This window comes from Solea senegalensis, linkage group LG10 (assembly GCF_019176455.1).
Source record: "Solea senegalensis isolate Sse05_10M linkage group LG10, IFAPA_SoseM_1, whole genome shotgun sequence".
In the NCBI taxonomy this organism is placed as follows: domain Eukaryota; kingdom Metazoa; phylum Chordata; class Actinopteri; order Pleuronectiformes; family Soleidae; genus Solea; species Solea senegalensis.
Genome location: NC_058030.1, coordinates 22,683,943 through 22,697,628, shown reverse-complemented (window position 1 = coordinate 22,697,628; position 13,686 = coordinate 22,683,943). Strand labels below are relative to the sequence as shown.

Genomic DNA, 13,686 nt, shown 5'->3' with positions numbered 1-13,686 from the left:
AAATAATATTAAGATATACACTGCACAGCCAAACAAAGTCTCATACTCTGAGGTTTGCTTGAATTGGTCAGGGTTAGGTTTAGCAATGTTTTGTTCCTGTAAAAATGAGGTCAGTTGACGACCTAAATATATGCTGAGGGACCAGTCCAAGACGACAATGTGAGGATTCATCAAGCTCAAATTGTGAAAGGATGATTTAGGGACGATGATGAGTCATCATTTTCACTCATGGATTGTTCACCACAGAGTCCAAAACGTAACTCCTTTTGGAGTCTTTGTGATGTGCTGGAGGACACTTAACGCAGCAGGATTTTTCCATCATAAATACAAGATTTTGGTGAAAAATGTGCACTGATCTTGTCAAAGTAATGCCATTTTTGGCTGGACAGTGCATACATGCTGTGTTACATGCATAACAAATATAAATGTATTTTCCTGTGAACGTTTACTTGCAGAGGAAACTAGAGAGGAGGAGCAAGAAAAGAGGGAGTCTTCACCCTCAGTGAAACGTCCGTCCTCTGGATGCGAGGAAATGGAAAACTCAGTCGAAACCAAACGCCCTAGAATACACCAGCAAAACGAGAACCAGCAGGTGAGCCCATTTTAATAGGTTAAATATGTCCATGTCCATATAACATATAACAGTGCACAAAATGAATGCAGTTTTGGAATGGGTGCTGAACAATTCTCAAATTGAAATTGCAATTTCAAACAGTGCAAATTAGAAATAAACACAAAAAGGTTGCTATTCATGCTTATTCTGACACTTCTATCATCCATGCAAAACAAAAAATGTGTTGTGTATCTATGACACAGTGAATTATTGAACCTTGAGCCCCCCCCAAAAAAAAATTTAATTATATCACAAATCTAATGGTTATTCCAATATATGTAAAAAAATACACAATTAGACATTTTCCCCCAAATTGTTCAGCCCAATCATGGACTAGAAGACTCGGCCTCTACTTGTGTAACAACATGCTTCATATACCTTTTCCAAGGTCACATTCAAGCCCCTTTTTCAAGCACTTTTTAAGGTTATTTTTTATGCTTTTCCAGAACATTGCAGCTGTGGTAAATTAATATGAAAATATATGATTATTATTTCAATCTTTCTGTTACATAAAAAAGGAGATGGAATGTATAATGTAATAAATGTCTAAATAAGCAAACTGTTCAGCCAATAAGCTATTTTTGGAAATCAGTATTTCAAGCATTTTTACGCACTGTATGCAAAATTAAATCACTTTTCAAACCCAACATTAAAACCTGTATAAACCCTTTCACTACTGTATGTACACCACTTCTAGCTTGATGCTTTCAGCTGAAAACACTGACCATTTATTTTTCTTCTATTCACTTAGACTGTCCAGTGTCCTTTGTGCCAGGTTACACTCTCGCACACACACCTTCGACAGCACCTCACACATGTACACAGTGTGGCACAGGATTGTGTGGACAAGCTCATCAGCGCAGTAAGTCCGACAATGCGAGTGTGTATTTGTTGCATTTTCGTTCGTCAGGAAGCCAAATAAAAAAGAGACAGAGAAGGCAAAGCGTTGGGGGATGGGGGAGAGTGAAATGTGGGGAGACAATTCCATTAAGAAGGCACCAGAGAGGCAGCGCTTTTTTTAATGCATGTTTAAGTAGCTCCTCGCTATCATCTTTGATGCAGCCGTGCATTCTGTGTGTGTATGTATGTGCATCTTCTAGAGTGGAAGAGAGAAGCTTTGACTGAGTGTGTGTGTGTGAAGGAAAAGCCAGTCTTTCTATAATGCATGTTTAAGTAGCCCTCTATTACCAGAAGTGCAGTCAAGCTAAAAAGGGGCCCCCATGCTTTTTTACTGTGTCTCTCCAACTAACAAAGACTGGTCATCTATCCACATCACCATCCTCCATCTCCCTGGCCCGTATGCTAAGTGGCCTTTGTCTCTTGCTCTCTTTGCCTCCACTTCACTGACTGCTTTTCACCCTTTTTCCCCTCTGCTGTCCCTCCCTCCCCCCCTCCAGCTATTCCTATCATTCCTATTCTGCAATCTCCATCCCTGCCCCTCCCTTTCTGTCTCGACCAAGCTCTCTCTCAATTTCTTATGACTTACCCCTCCCTTACCCACTCTCCCTCTCCACAGTTTTTTTTTGTTCACTACCCTTACTTCCTCCCTCCCTCTTCCTGCTCACTCTCTTTTCATATTCTACCCCCAAAACCATCATCCTCCCTCCCCTCCCTCACTCTCTCTGATAGTAATTGAGGTTCATTAATTCAGACTGAGGTGATGATGGCCATTATGTACCTTGCTTTCCAATTACGCTCTCTAGATTAAGCCTGACCTTCAGTTTTCTCTGCAGTGTGTCCCCCTGTGTGTGTGTGTGTGTTTGTTCCTCTCTTGCTCCCTTATGAAGCTGTTATGCAGAGAAAACTCTTGTCATTTAAGTCTCATCCTTAGCTGTCCATCCTTTCCTTAGGGTAAGCTGTTCACATACAGTAGATATAGTATTTGCTCTCAGCGCTCGCAGCTGTGGAGATGGAGGCTTCCTATATGAGGAATGATTTTAAATAAATTCATTATTCACCTCAGCAAAGTTTTATTAAACCCTTGGGGCACGTTGGAAGGTGTCACTGGAGCTGAGGGGCGAACCCACATATCTCAACCATATACACTTATTACCAAATAGCTGCCTATACCGCTGTGCAGGCAACTGCAAGATGTAATAATACACAGACCCAGGCTTTAATGTTTTATGATATTAGGATATGGAGTGCAGGCAATTCATGTTTATATAGCTTGATATTTGCTTGCTATTATGCTGTACAATTAAGCATGTTTTATTCATATTGTTAGATTCAGAAAATACGGTAACATCCCATATTTCTTTTATTCTCAACTGGTTTTGGAAAAACACATTTTTACTACAATTAAATGGGGAAAAAAGAAAGTAAACTCAATTTCTCTCTATCAGGTCAAACCACCCATGAAAATGCAGCCTCAGCTGGAGACAGAACTACCAACAGACTGGAGCACAGACGATATCCAGAAAAATAAAACCACCAAGAACATCAATGAAAATTGTTCCCATACTGCTGATTCCATTTCGTCTGATGATGCACAGAAAAACAAAGGTTGGTATGACATGCATGGTGAAATTGACTTCAATTTATGTATTAAAGAATCATTCATATTAGTTTATGATAGGGGTCGGTTGTTGTTGTTCGAGTCGCGCTCTGGAAAAATACATTTCTATTCACATTCATCCTTACTGTATTTTGCAGGCACTTCAGTGGCAAACACGGAGGGAGATTTAGCCGCACCCAAAGATGTCACAGCTCTACTTACCCCACCCCTAGAAGAAAGCACCAGTCACCCTTCCAATGGCAGACTGGCTCCTGAGTCCCCGACTCAGATGCCCCCCTCCTCACCCCCCACCTCCCCACCTAGCGATCCCCCTTCCTTCTCTGATCGCCATGGTTACCGGTTCCGTTGCAGCAGGTGCAGCCTGGCGTTCCCCACTCAGGAGAAGCTCCAGCTGCATTGGCAGTACCACGCCATGAGGGCGGCGACAGAATGCCCCCTCTGTTCCAGACAATGCCGCAGTCAGGAGGCCCTGCAGAGACACATGCAGAACACACACTCGCAGGTGGACAACACACAGGGACTGAACACACTCTTACCGCCACATACAGCTCAGTACATGGAGCAAAACAAGAGCTCAGTTCAGCAAGAGTTCAGTTTATCACCTCAGGTGGGTCAAGAGGCAGGAAAGGATGAGGATGAAGCAATAGAGGACGAAGCACAGGGCATGGAGGTGAAGGAGGAACAAAAAGAAGAAGTGAAAGAGAAGGACATGGTGACTGAAGATGGAGGTGAGGAGGATTTGACTGAGCCAGAGAAGGTGTCACACGAAGAGATAATGTCAGAACCAAGTTCCAGCTCCCCTGTCAAAAAATGCTATAACCCCACAATGGACCGTTATCTGGATCCATCCAGGCCCTATAAATGCACCATATGTTCAGAGTCTTTTACTCAGAAAACCATTCTTCTGGTCCATTTTAACTCGGTGTCCCATCTCCATAGGGCCAGACGAGCCCTGCAGGACTCTGGCACAGGTGTCGCTACCCCTGAGACTCCCCGTGGCCCAGATCCTCGACCCTATCGCTGCAAACTTTGTGGAGTGGGCTATAGCCAGAGCTCCACGCTGGACATACATCTCCGCTCTGTCCTTCATCAGACTAGAGCTCGTGCAGCTCAGAACCCAAATCTACATTCCCCAGCCTCTAGTATAGCATCAGTCCCCACCTCCGCTTCTCAGTCTGCTGGCTACAGAGAAGAAGTATCCAAGAGTTTACCTTTTACTAAGAGGTTAGATGTAGCAAGCTCTTCACTGTTAGGTCCTGGCTTGACAACTGAGGTTCACCAAACCCTCTCTAACCCAACTGACAACCAACAGGCTAAAAACAAAGTGGCAGAGCTTCTAGCATCACAAAACCAGCTAATACTGATACAGCAGCAGCAGTTAGCTCAGGCTCAAGCGCAGGCCCAAGCTCAGTTACACCACACAGCTCTGCTCCAGTCCCAGATGCTACAGCACCTTCCCTTAGGGCCAGAGAGTCTCCTTAAACAACAATTCGCACTGACCCCAGACAGCTTGCTTTCTCTGCAACAACAACTTCTTCTGCCTTTTTACTTGTCAGGAGAAATGAAACTTGATATGAGTCCCGAACTTGGTCAGTTATTGTCTCTCAACTCCATCCTAAATGAACATGTAAAAGCAGAAGTGAAAACTGAGTCCCCTCCACAAACTGATGAGAAGCTAATCCAGAAACAAAGCTCAAACTCAGCTGTTAGCCATCTTAAGGATCATCTGCAGTGTGAAAGCAGGATTGAAGCAGTTTGCAGTAGATCCTCTACCAATCAGACAGAAAAAGAAAACAACAATTATTTTATTGAGGAAGAAAACAAAGAAATCCCTGTCCCTACTGTTAAAAAGGAGGCAACTGACTCCTCCTCATTTAATCTTCATGAATTGCAGTGTCCTCCTCCCAGAGTGCCCTATGCTGCTGTGAATGGAGAGCCTCTAAGAGCCCTTCTACAGAGTTATGGGTATGAGTTGGCAATGCAATATATACAAAGCAGACACAGACACCAGCAGCAGATAGCAACTCAAAGAAAACCTGATGAACAGGAGTGCTCTGATCTCAATAAGATGGAAGTGTGCTTAGAGAGGGAAAGAGATAAGTCTTGTGAAACAGAGAATGAAAACAAAGAGATCTATAACAAGGATAACAAAGGAGTAGAAGGTAATGGAGATAGAGATGGCTTTCCAACAGAGGAAAATCAGAACAAAGCTCCAGAAGTGGTGAATAAAGAGAAAACATGCTGTGGAGGAGGAGAAAAGTGTAAAGACTGTGGCAAGTTATTTTCAGATGCCTTGATTTTAAAAACCCACCAGGAGTACATTCACAGGATGCTTTATCCCACTGCTGCACTGGAGACATTTTCCAGAAAATACAGGCTGCAATATGACCAGCTGTACCCCCTCACACAGTCTAAATCTGGTGAGCATTCAGCTACTAGCCCCCAAGCTGCAGTAGTCTCAGCCTCAGCCACATCCTCAGAACCAGCACTCGAGCCAGATAAATCTCAAGTGAAAACAAGTGCATCCTCACCTTCAATCCCAATTTCAGATCTTATAACCAAAACAAGTGTTACAGCTACAGACCTAACTCCAGCTGCCCTGGCTGTTTCTTCTCCCCCACCCACCTTGCAACCTCCAGAACTTCCACAACAGGAGGCACCCATCCCAGGTACATCTGCTTCAGCGACTTCTCAAACCACATCCCCTTCTAAATCCATACCTCTTACCTTACCTAAATTACCGATGCTCTCTCTGCCCATGCCCCAGCTTCCTATACCCCCAATGCCTTTACCCAAGCTTCCCCTAACTACCATTCCTTTCTCCATGGACCTACCTCTCCTGCCTCCAGTTGTGATGCAGTCTATGTCTCTACAGCCCCAACCATGGTTAGATTCAAGTGTGAACCCTGAGCTGGCAAAACTATACCAATCTCAATTCAACTCAGCATTGCTGGGGCAACCTCCACAGCTTAGTCCTGCTTTGCTAAGTCAGACTCCACAGCTCAGTCCTACACTGCTGGGTCAACCATCCCAACCCAGTCCTGTCCAAATAGGACAGCAACCTCAAGCCAGCTCCACAATACTAGAACAGCAAGGTAAGAGAACCAGAACACGCATCTCAGACGAGCAACTGACTGTCCTGAAGAGACACTTTGACATAAACAGCCTCCCCAGTGACGAAGAAATCAGCAAAGTATCTGCTCTCTCTGGGCTGCCTCACAAAGTGATCAAACATTGGTTCCGCAACACCCTTTTTAAAGAGCGCCAGCGAGACAAGGATTCCCCCTACAACTTTAATAACCCTCCAACCACGTCCCTGGAGGACAGCAGAGAGGAGGCAGCACAAAACCAAACATTGACACTTTCTCCATGTTCTCTGTCCCCAGGCCTCCCGGCCAACATCTCCCCTCAGCTCCAAACAATGGACCTCCAGAGAGGAGACCCTCATAGGGGTCGGCGCTCTTCAAGAACGCGCTTCACGGAGCAACAGCTAGAGACCCTTCAGGGGGTGTTTGAAGCCACTCCTTACCCCAGGGAGGAAGAATATGACAGATTGTCAGCACTGTTGTCTCTCCCTAACAGAGTTATTGTAGTATGGTTCCAAAATGCTAGACAGCGAGCCCGTAAAAATCAAGACCGGGGGACAGATGATGGATTAGAGGGTGAAAACTATCCTGACAAGGTCCACAGACAGAGAAATGACTGCTTTAAGAATGATGAAGGTAATGAAGATACCAGCTGTGGGGATGAAAATGACTCAATGGATCTGACTTATGAGTATTACAACCAACCCGACTCTCCTGTCCTTGATTCTTCCACTCATCGCACAGAGAGTGAGCATTTAACAGTCAAAGGAGAACCAACACCTATAACCAGGAAACAAGAGGATAAAACGGTCTCTCCTCACACTGACAAGAGTCCAGCTCTTGTTCAAGCAGAAAATGTAATTTCAGATTCACATGTCCATAAAGAAATTCTCCCAGTAGTGAAAAGTGGGTCCTCATCACAACCTGAGCCCAAGCTGCAGCCTGAAAGTTCTCCAGAAAGATCACAGCCTTGTCTGTCCTCACAAAAAACAGTGCCTGCATCTCATTCCAGCCAGGGACATATACATAACCCTCCTCCTGATGAAGCTCATGAAAAGCATGCTGAGTCATCATCTAGTGTTCCACCTGCTCCAGAGTCTGAAACAACCCGCACTCAGTTGCCCGATTCCACGTCTGTCCTATCAACTGAAACACAGCCACAAAGCCAGCTCCAATTGCAAACCCAGGCTCAATTCCAGTGCAGTGTCTGTCCAGTGTCCTTGCCATCCTTCCAGCTGTGGCAGGAGCATCAGACCAGGCACCTTCTGGCAGCTCAGTCACAGGTTCAACTCCTTCACTCTGGCTTCACAGACCGAACCATGCCTTACATGATGCTTCACCCCAACCACACCTTGATGGCAAGCCAAATGCTGTCAGGAGCTATGTCCCAGATTCACGCAACCCCCACACATCCCATGATTTCACATTTAAACAGCTTACAAATTAAAAGCACACGCTCTGATCACTCAAGTAACACCCTCACTGGCCTCTCTCAAAGTTCTTTGACATCAATGAAGCAGAGAGAAACTAGCTTCGAAGTCCAAAGGAGTATTAGAGAGGTTGAGGAGGAGCACAGAAGGGACAAGCGTCAGAGAACCACCATCACCCCAGAGCAGCTTGAAGTGCTGTACCAGCGCTACAGTATGGATTCCAATCCCACACGAGGAGTCCTGGAAAGCATCGCACGAGATGTGGGCCTGACAAGACGTGTGGTTCAGGTACTTCATTTGTTGTGTGTGAATAAAATCCAATGTTTTTGTGAGGTAAAGAATCAAAGACAGAGAATAACGTGATCGTGTTGATTTTTTTCTTTTCAGGTGTGGTTTCAGAACACTCGAGCCAGAGAGAGAAAAGGACAGTTCCGGTCGATGGGGCCAGGATCTGGTTTCAGTTTGGGTTTGAACCACCTTCGCTGCCCATTCTGCAGGGCTCTATTCAAGGTTAAGAGTGCTTTGGATGCTCATATGAGGTCACGTCATTGGGCAGAGGCTGAAAGAGCAGGCTACATTTTATCAACAAGTAATGGGCAGATTGGGATGGCTATGTCATCTCTCATGGACAGACCGGGCACCTCTATCTCCTCCAAACTTATCCACCACCCCAGCTATGTCATCAGCAACAAAGAATTAACTATGAAGCCACCTGTGACCTCATTGTCTTCAACCACTGATCTTAACAACCCGGATGATGAGGATGAATATGAGGAAGATGATGAGGAGTACCCATGTGAGGAGGGTTCCAGTATGGCTGACCAAGAATCTCTTAGTCCTGAGGAATCTGGGGGTCCTAGCAGTGATTGGGGTGAGACACAAACTCTGCAGCAGCAGCACCACCGCCATCATCAGCAGCAGCGCCAGAGGACACAGATGAGCCACTTTCAGGTTCTACAGCTCAGAGACTTCTACAGGAGCCATCGCACACCCAACCGACATGAGTGTGAAGCACTGGGCCAGGAGCTGGGACTGCCTCACCGTGTCGTGCAGGTAAATGTTACAAATTCAGTAGACATTTAAGCAATAACATTATTTAAGGTGAATAACCAATACTCATTTTTTACAGGTGTGGTTCCAGAATGCCAGAGCCAAGGAGAAGAGGGCCAGGAGCCTAAGTTCTGACTCTGCAGAGAGGGAGCAAGCAGAGTTGTCTGCAGGGGCAGGGGAGAGAGACAGAGCCTAAAAAGGCAGACCAAGGCCCTTTTACTTCCTTCTACTTTGTTTCCCCCCAAAACCCCCTCCTGCACTTGTCATCGAGCTCAAAACATATACCATTTCCACTTTGCTGCCAAACCTGTAACCTGAACACCCCAAAGATACAGAGCCACAGTGGCCCAAAGAGAAACTCTCTCTCAACTAAAAGTACGAGAGATCCCAAACAAAGTCCTCTACCACGGCTTTCTTCTTTTTTCATATCATTCTTAAACCTTGTCCTGGTCTGTCCTTTTTCTTATTTTTAAAAAGAAGAGCTCCTCTCTCTATTCTGTCAGACACCTTACTACAACCAAACACCACCTTGATAAAACCAACCAGATGCCACAGAGGCCAAAGATCATTCTCCAAGTATGTGACCTCACTGCCCAGCTAGACCCGCAGTCTACCTCTCAGTCTGCATGACAGACTCACTGTGGGTCCTCCACCAGACAGTACTAGATGACTAGCTGTGTAGCATGTAGTGCCAGTCAAGACTGGAAAAAGAAATTGTCAAAGAGATTTTAGTGTAAATAGAGCGCTCCAAAAGATAAACTTGAAGAAAAACAAAGCAGTTAACAGTGGAAGAAGAAGAAGAAGAAGAAGAAGAAAAGGGGAATAATATCCTTGAAATAGATGGAGGTATTTGCATAGAGCTTTTGTAAAGACTGACTCAGATTCCAAAGCTCGTAACCAAAATTTTACATTTCTGTGGATTTACTTTCAAAGTGTTTGTTTTCAATAACAAACTGCGGAGCTGACGTATGTACGGTGAAGGGGTAAGAGATGTGCAGCTGGCACAGGTAAGACTGGCGCAGACGGACTGATATGGTGCCAGCGTGCAGCTTTGCCCTCCACAAGCCAATGATGAGTCTTCTGTTGTACATGTTCACCTTCTTTGTTCCTTTAGTGGATAACAGCCCAAATAGCACAGAACGTAAAGGCCAGTTTGTCCTGAGAGGGTCAGACTATTTTTATAGCACTCAACCATTATGCTGTATATGAAAACTTTAACCAAACTCAAATTTACATTGTGTGTGTTTAGTAATAGTTTCTTAATATAAATCTTATGGATTGAGATGAACTGTCTTGCTCCAATATAATAGTGTCATGATTATGAAATGAAGATTATGACAGCTTTGATATGTTCAGGCAAGGTGATTTAACTGCCTTTCCGTTCTATTTGAATATACCAATGGCTTACCAATGTTATGTGATTAATGTAAAGCTTTCTATGCTCAGGTCAACAGCTCAACATGGCTCCGCTTCAAATGTGATCTCAATACTGTACTTTTTCTGTTTTCAAAACAGAAGATGCGTGGTGTAACCTTGGACTAAGTATTTAAAGACATCTACAAAACATCTCGGAATTTCAAAGATCTGAGCTTTTCACCTTTGAGTATTAGATTGTTACAAAAAAACCTTATTGAAACTAAAGTGTTTAATAGTGTGAGGGGTAAATGTACAGTATTTAGCTTTTGTATGGTTGACTCAAGACTTCATTGGATGTTTGAGACATGGCTACCTTTTCCACTTACAGATGGGGAGCTACTGCGCAAAGCTGAGGAAAAAAAAACTTTGGATGTTATTGATGTTATTTTTGTACACTTAATTTATTTTCCCTCGTTCCTCCTTCCCCTACACACTCTCCTCTTTTCTCTCTCTCTCTACCTTTCTTGTTCTGTTCATTTGCAACCAGTCCTTATTCTACTGTAATAATGATAATATAACAATAATAGCTAAACAATAATTAATGCTTTAAGACAAAAATCCAAAGACGTGATAATACTTTAACCATATGACCTACAAAAATAAGCGCTACTGTTTACTTGACGATGTACTGCTGTTTTTAAAGAAGGAAGGAGTCCCTATATCTAAGCTACTGTTTTCTGCCTCTCATAAGCACACTGGAAACTGTAACCAAAACCCCAACCTAGAGCCATGGCAGTCTGTAATATAACGGTTAAAGAGTTTTACTCCTCTTGAGAAATGTTGCAGTTTATTTTTCTTTCCTTTTTTTTTACCATAGTGTTGAACTTCAGCCCTTAAGGATGTCCAGTTTGCTGCTAATGTACTGTAGTTTTTAAACAATACTGTAGAAGATGCATGCTCTGATCGCTTTACCACTAGGCTTTAATGACTACAAACTGTAATGATACCTGTGATGCTGTTGATAAACTGCTCCTCTGTTATTCTGTTGAAAACAAATGGATATGTGGGGGCTCAATTCCATCAAGTTTGTTTTCGGTATCCTGTTATTTACCCCAATTATGATTTTTTTTTTTCTTTTTTTTTTTAAATGGCTTTCATAAAACCCAAACAATATTTTTTAACCTTCCAAGTTCAAAGAAACCTACTTGGGGCATTCATTCCTCAATACTAATGGAGATACTGCATAGCTATTTGAAGGAGTTCAGCCTCAAACCTTCCACTAGCGGTGGTGTCCGTCTGTCCGTGTTTTCAGCGTCTAGTCTTATTTGTCCAGCTAAAACAGCTTTGCTGAACTCGGATTTGACACCACCACCAACCTTCCAAAGGATGTGGACTGACTGATAACTCATGTCATGTTTTATTCTTAAACCAACCAATGTTTACGACAATACCAATGACCTTTCTTCTGTACAGAAATGTGCATTCCAAATAACACAAAGGCAGTTCTTTTGTATGCTGATTATTTTGAATTTCATTTCTCTCATTCTCTTGATCTTATTGACTGTAAGATGTACATATTGGGGTCCTCTATGGTGAAGGGACTCTGTTATCCTTACTGTAGGTTAAAGTATTCCTTTCTTCTTTTTTTTTTTCCTGGATATGTTGTTGCCATAGTGATGACCAAAAAGATACCTGTGATGTGCACCTGTCCTTATGTCCTGCTCCAGTGGTTTAGTGTGTCTCTATTCTCTCTTTCCCCCACTTCTCCCTTACTGGTGTGTGTTTCTCTTTCCTTTCCTTCCCCATATTCCACTGAGCTAAATAAAGTCTGCTTTGGTGCATGCTCTGGTGTCATCCCTTTGGTGTAACTAACTGAGAGAAGCCATTTTGTGAACGGTGTGGTATGCGAGGTTGCCTGCAGATTATGTACGGGATACATATTCCAGGTTGTTCAGTAGCAATTGTGTGTGTGTGTGTGTGTATGTGTGTGTCTAGGTTTTGATATGCAACCGTGTGTGTGTAAGGCGTTTGGTGAATGGAGCCATGACCTCTGGGGTCACTTCATTAATTACATCTGTGACATTCAGCCAGATGAGTTTCCTTTGTGACTAAATGATATGATGAATATTAACGACCTTGGATGAATTACACTGCTGCTCCTGCTGCTGCTGCTGATGATGATAATGTGTTTTACGACTCGGGGAGAGAAGGGAGGGAAAAATTGCACACCACAGCACATTTAGGACATGTAGATTTTCATATGTAACATATCAAAGACCACAGCATCGCTTGGTTGAGAAGATTTTTTTTTATTGTTTTGTGTATGTTAAACCTCCATTAGCTCAAGTCAAAATACCTCAAAAAAGAAAGAAAAAGTTGTGTGAACACGGGAGGGAGTGTACATTCAGGGCCTGAGGCACAAACTGGTACCTTGTCTGTTTTCTTTAGCACTCAACCATCACAGAGAGACAACAGGAAGCCTAGGTGTGGATCAGTGTTAGTCGAGGATGCAGGGGTGAGACAGAAACGGAGAGAAAACAATTGCGACGCCAACGCGGAGGCACGCCTGAGATAGCTTCGCAGCTGATGATAGCCATCTTAGAAAGTCATCCTGATAAAGTGATCCCCCCACCATTTCTCCTTCCCCCTGTCCTCCCCCCTCTTAATCAAATGAGCACTGTGCAGCTGGTGGGGTTGCGGCAAAGGGGGTATGAGTGTCGTGGGGAGGGAGGAGGAGGAGGTGGTGGTGGTGGGGGCTTTGAGGGATGGCGTGAAATTATTGCCTGCTGGTGTATATGTGTCGCTGGGGGGTGGGGGGTTGGGCTGGGTTTGGGGGTGGGGTGGGGGTGTAATGTCATTGCCTGCTGGTGTATCTGTAGTGGGGGCTCATTTAGATTTAGATTGGTTGTGTGAGGAGAGAGCTGAAAGGCCAGCTCATGTTTATGCATGAATCCCAAAGCATGCTGCTGTGGTGGAGCCCGCAGTTAAAGAGACAGAGCTGAAATACAGTCGCACACTCGACAGACACACCTCTGCTTCTCCGGATAAGGCTTCTGTCGATGCGATGCTACGCTATCAGATACACTTCAATCAGCTTGCGCCCGTTTGTGGCATTTATTTTGGTCTGTCTGTAGTTACTCGTGTTTACGCTTGTGCCCAAATATAAATCACGCTGCCTGTTTTTAAATCTAGAAATGTATCCAATTTCAGTTTGGTCATCACAGTGCTGTGTCCTGATAATTGCTTTGCTATCTGCAACAGCTGATGCAGAGCTACACACACTGATGCTTCCCCACACTACACTCTCTCTCATACACCAGGAGTAATCAGTAAATGTCTTCGAAGGAGAGTTTGTTCAGCACTTCATCAGGTATAAAGTGGTTTTTATTTGGAAATGTGGTCCCTATCCATCTTTTAAATGACTTTTTAATGGTCGTCAGCCCCATCCTAATCAATCATGAGGCAGAGCTAGCCTGCGAGTGCAAATACACTCTATTTATAATTCCTACATTCTGCAGCAAAATCTGACGCCCTGCCTTCTTGGAAACTGTAAATGGACAGAAAAATCTGTGCAACTGTCTCTCTGATGCTTGTGGAGATTTCCTCAGACAATATCCTGTATAATCAGTCTTT

General features: G+C 43.9%; 1 protein-coding gene and 1 long non-coding RNA gene across 3 annotated transcripts in view; one reads left to right on the top strand and one right to left on the bottom strand.

The window, feature by feature from the left end:
• The window catches only part of LOC122775751 (zinc finger homeobox protein 4-like), an 18,710-nt gene extending 6,816 nt beyond the window's left edge, over nucleotides 1-11,894 (top strand). For both annotated transcript variants that reach the window (XM_044035881.1, XM_044035880.1), the window contains 6 exons: nucleotides 456-592; nucleotides 1,365-1,475; nucleotides 2,959-3,118; nucleotides 3,269-7,935; nucleotides 8,035-8,700; nucleotides 8,777-11,894. In XM_044035881.1, the coding sequence (XP_043891816.1) occupies nucleotides 456-592; nucleotides 1,365-1,475; nucleotides 2,959-3,118; nucleotides 3,269-7,935; nucleotides 8,035-8,700; nucleotides 8,777-8,893 (5,858 nt within the window). In that variant the 3' untranslated portion in view covers nucleotides 8,894-11,894. The remainder of the gene's footprint in view (nucleotides 1-455; nucleotides 593-1,364; nucleotides 1,476-2,958; nucleotides 3,119-3,268; nucleotides 7,936-8,034; nucleotides 8,701-8,776) is intronic.
• LOC122775756 overlaps nucleotides 3,432-13,686 on the bottom strand; it is a 17,133-nt gene continuing 6,878 nt past the window's right edge. The window contains exon 3 of the long non-coding RNA XR_006361138.1: nucleotides 3,432-3,600. This is a non-coding gene — a long non-coding RNA (uncharacterized LOC122775756). The remainder of the gene's footprint in view (nucleotides 3,601-13,686) is intronic.